General features: G+C 23.0%; 1 protein-coding gene across 1 annotated transcript; it reads left to right on the plus strand.

The window, feature by feature from the left end:
- Positions 1-307: 307 nt before the first annotated feature.
- Phum_PHUM570500 (40S ribosomal protein S24, putative) lies at positions 308-1,328 on the plus strand (the record flags this gene model as incomplete). The annotated part of the gene is made up of 4 exons (XM_002432081.1): positions 308-316; positions 357-425; positions 509-811; positions 1,242-1,328. The coding sequence occupies 4 exons, from the start codon at positions 308-310 to the stop codon at positions 1,326-1,328; spliced, it is 468 nt and encodes a 155-aa protein (XP_002432126.1).
- Between the last annotated feature and the right edge of the window lie 3,626 nt (positions 1,329-4,954).

A 4,954-nucleotide genomic window follows, 5' to 3' on the forward strand; every position in this document is an offset into this window, starting at 1 on the left:
TATAATTATTTCAAATGAAATATGAAATTAAAATTAAATCTTTTAATATATACAAGTTTTAAATAATGTATTGAAAACAAGAAAAACTCTGAATTTTATGATGAGTTAAATTCATATTGACAATTGTTCCTGTTGCAATTTAATTTAGTTGCAGCATTTTCAATCTGTCATAAAATAATTTTGGAATTACTTCACCCAGGATTACTATACCTAAATTAATAAATTAATTAATGGTGATAGTTCTGCTTGGCTTTGCGGATTTCAACAATTTTTTTTTATACACTTAAATGATTTTACATTTCTATTAATGCAAGTTGTGTGTTGTATTTTAAATATCATCTTTATGTTTGTTTTAGACGGAAGGCACAGCCACAATCAGGACTAGAAAGTTCATGACCAATCGACTGTTAAGTCGAAAACAAATGGTAATTATTTTAAAAGTTTATTTTTCTACTCTTATTAGTAATAAAAAGGATTCGAAGTAATAATAATTAATAAACAATTTCAGGTGGTGGATGTGTTTCATCCGAGACAGCCCACGGTTAAAAAAACAGAAATAAGAGAAAAATTAGCCAAAATGTACAAGACTACGCCAGATGTAGTTTTTGTTTTCGGTTTTAGGACTAATTTTGGAGGTGGTAAAACAACAGGATTCGGTTTAATATACGATACTTTAGACTATGCGAAAAAATTTGAGCCAAAACACAGGCTCGCAAGGCATGGGTTGTACGAAAAGAAAACTCAAACTAGAAAGCAAAGAAAGGAAAGAAAGAACAGAATGAAGAAGGTTAGAGGTACAAAGAAGAGTAAGGTGGGAGCTGCATCTGCCAAAAAGGTAATTATAATAATAATAATAATAAATTCTCTCACATCGATTTAACACAAACACGAAGAGGGTGGGGAATGAAAAAAAAAAAAAAAAAAAATTTTTAACCGACATTTAAAATTATTGCATTAATGAATGGGGTTTTTAAATGAGGGGCTTTAAGGGTATTTTTTTATAAAAAAACATATTTCATGAGATACTTTTGAGTATTTTCTCATTATTTTTTTTTTTTTTTTTTTTTTGTTTTGTTCTCGGTGCATCATAATGTAAATAAAACTTTTCATTTTTTTTTTTTTGATTGATTAAAATCGACTTTCGATTATAGAAAATGAAAAGTGATATTTATAATCATTATAATTATTTCTTTCTTTTGTTTTTTTTTTTAATGGTAAATTTCAATTTGTCCGGATAATAGCTTTGTTCATCTAAATGCAAGTTTTTAACTTTCAGGGTGGCAAGAAATAAAGGAGGAATTAAAAGAAATATGGATTTTGGGTATTAAATGCATAATGTCTCTTTTTTTTTTTTTTTTTTTTAATCTTTGTTCATTTATTTATTAACTTTGAAAAAAAATTTTGCTTTTTACTAACAACTTTTTGCTAACAGCTTGTTAATCATTTTTAATGCTTTTTTTTTTTTTTTATTAACCGAGTCGATGAAAAAAAAAAAAAAAAAAAAAATTCAAAGCTAAATTTTAAATAAGTTAAATTTTCATGTAGGAAAATGGAATTAATAAATAATAATAATAATAATAATAATAAAAGAAAAAATTTTCAAATATGAATGAAATCATTGAGGCGATGGAAAATTCTGATGCATTTGTGTTTGTATGAATGTGAGAGAGAGAGAGAGAGAGAGAGAGATGGAGAATTAACAGGTCTGATTAGCAAATGCTGAATTATCAAGTTAACAATCGAATAATTTTGTCTGGGGGGGGGGAAGTCTCCCGTTTTTTAAACTATTAACAAACCATGCGTTAAATGTATTTAAAATTTAGCTTTTTATTCTGTCTGCTCTTTTTGCTCTTTTTCTTTTTTTTTCTCTTCTAATTCTAGATTTTGTTTGAATTTTGCAAACTTGAGCTTGATTTTATCAATTTTTTCATTTAAAAAATATTTTCTCATCTGGTTTCCTTTTTTAAATGTAGAAAAGTAGTTTGTTTAAATTTTGAATTAATTATTAATTATTAATTTTTAACTTTTTGTTTTTTTTTTTTTCAATTGATCCAATTATTTTCTTTTACAGAATTTTTTTAAAATTGTAATTGAATTTATGTTTAGTAAACATAACATTTGTGTCATTTAAATTGTTTTAGTTTTTTGCATCATTAATAATTGTTTGATTAAAATCATTTATTTATTTATTTATTTTTGTTTTTGTTATTTGTTTTATTTTTCGGCTTGTAAAAAAATGCATTTTGATTAATTTATTAATTTGTTATCATTTTTTTTATTTTATTCTTGTTTCGATACTAATGTACTTTTTCTTTTTTTTATTTTTGTTACAGTGAGAAGGATGATGATGATGATGCTGCTGCTGCTGTTGGGCGATGCAAATTTTATTCTATAACCATATACATGTTCTTTTTTTTTTCTTTTTTTTTTAAAAAAATAAATGAATAAAAATTGTTTTAGTCCAAATTGATTTATTTAAATTCATTGACATATACATTTAACCTTCCTTCCTTTTTTTAAAATAAATTTTAAATTATTTGCTATTTTATTAAGTTATTATTATGTGTTGAAATAATGTTGGATTTTATTAAATGGGTCAGAATCTTATAAAATTTTTATTAAATGTTTTAAGAAGTTTTTCATTCAGGGAAGTGTAAGATGTTAAAATGGGAGAAGTTATGGTTATAGGCTCCATACGTAAAAATGCATTTGAGCACATTAGATTAATTAAGAGTAATCATTTTTCATACGAGGGAGTTAATTTGTTTTTTTTTTTATGTTTTAAATTATTCCATTTTAATAACGTAGATTATTAAATTTGATGAGAAGCCAAATTGCATTGCGCAGGATTTCAACTTAAATTATAAATCAATGATTTTAATAGTGTCATGTGGCGCGCTCTGTATAAAAAAAAATTTATTTGAAAAAAAAAAAAAAACGAAAATTGTAAATAAAATACGTATATGAAAATATTTATTTTAAAAGAATTAAATTTATTATTTTAAAAAAAAGATTTAAAGTATTTTAAAAAATAATAAAAAATTCATTAATTCATTAATTTAATCGAAATAAAGAATATTAAAAAAAATTAAGTTGGTAACCCTGAATCCCGCTTCAATTTTTAACTTACGCGCACATTAAGCGGTAGCGTCCGAGAGTGTACTGTAATTGTCGAACGAGAGCGGGTTATATTTTTCATTTTTGTAAATTATATCAAATACTCCGAGTTTTACTGTTAGTTTGTATATTTTAATTTTCTTTTTTTTTTTTTTTTTGATTTGTTCGTGTTATTATCGATTATTTAAAAAAAATTCGGTTGTTTTAAGTCTTTTTTTTTCTATCTCTATCTCTCTCTCTCTTTCTCGTTATAATTAAATAATTTTTTTTTTTTTTTTTTTTTTTTTTTTGAATTACGATTGGTATACTTAATTTCATTATTCTATGATTAATTGCCGCGTTAAATGAAACGAATTTTATTTTTTAATTTTTTTTTAATTTTTTATTTTTAAACGTTTTAAATTTTATATTAAATTAAATAAGGTTTCGTAAAAGTGAATAATAATAATAATAATAATAATTTTCGAAAGGTTTTTGTCAAAATAACTAATTTTCGATCGTTTTTAATAAATTATAATTTTTCACAGCGCAAAAAATTTGGCGGTTTTTTTCTTTTTGGTTTCACAGTGACAGTTGATTTTTACAAATTAAGTTTAATCATAATTAAAAAAGTTTTTTGTTCGTGTTACCTTTTTTATGAAGTTAATTTATTAAAATGATTTAAATTACAGGTATAAGTTTGTGTGTGAGAGAGAAAAAAAGTCATTTAAAATTAATTTTTCTGTAATTTTATAATAGTGGTCATGTTTAATTAAAATGGTGATTAGTTAAAAGTAAAAAAAACTTGTTGTTGAAAATATGTTTTGTGGTATTTTTTTTTTTATGTGAAAAACAAGTGATTTTCATTTATGATCAAAATGATCACAGAAGATATACCTGAAAGACGTGAATTGAAAAATAAAACAACATCGAATAACATAATTGTTAATGGTACAAATGGTGAAAGTGTGCCTAAACAAGGGAAACAAGTAAGATTTATTTTTTATTAACTTTATTTTTTTTTGTTCTCTCCCTTTCCGATTGTTGAGTGGTTGAATATATATAAAACAATCCAATTAAAATTATTTTATAAAATTCATAAAAAAAAAAATTTTCCCAAGATTAATTTTAAATTGTTGCTTCGAGTCATTAATCAAAATGTAGTAATTTCACACACACACACACACACATAGAAGAGTAAAAAATAATTTCACCATTGAAATTTTTTTTTTTTTTTTTTGTTATCTTTATTATTAATAACTCTTCTTTTTTTTTTTTTTGCTTATTATTATTATTTTTTATCACAATCTTTTGTTCGGTTGGAATGAATACATTCATTAGTAACAAGCGAAAAAAAAAAATAATAAAAAAAAAGGAAAATTTTAGGTCATTAATATTTATTGGGTTTAATTAGATCTAATTTATATTAATTTTAATTTTTTTTTAATTTTTCTTTCTTTTTTTTCCATCATTATTATTATTATTATTATTTAATGACACACATTTCACAATGAATACATACAAACATGTAATTTGATTTAAATCTTTTTTTTTTTTTTTTTTTGTTTTTCGAATACTTTTTACATAAAAAGTTTGAGTTCTTAATTAACTTCTCAACTTGTTAAAATAATAATAAATTATCATTGTCATTTATCCCCATTGGGAAAAGTAAATCTTTTTTGTGAATTTTCATTACACCAAAGTTTAATGTTATTATTATTATTATTGTTCTTGTTATCGAACCAAATAAAAAAAAAAAAATTTTTGACTGAGCCTTGTTTTCGTTTTGTGTGTATAGATGTATGGGTTTGAGGTATGAAGTAAAAAAAAAGTTGTAAGTTGTAATGTGGTGATGATA

This window comes from Pediculus humanus, genomic scaffold, assembly GCF_000006295.1.
Source record: "Pediculus humanus corporis 1103172108302 genomic scaffold, whole genome shotgun sequence".
Classification (NCBI taxonomy): Eukaryota; Metazoa; Arthropoda; class Insecta; order Psocodea; family Pediculidae; genus Pediculus; species Pediculus humanus.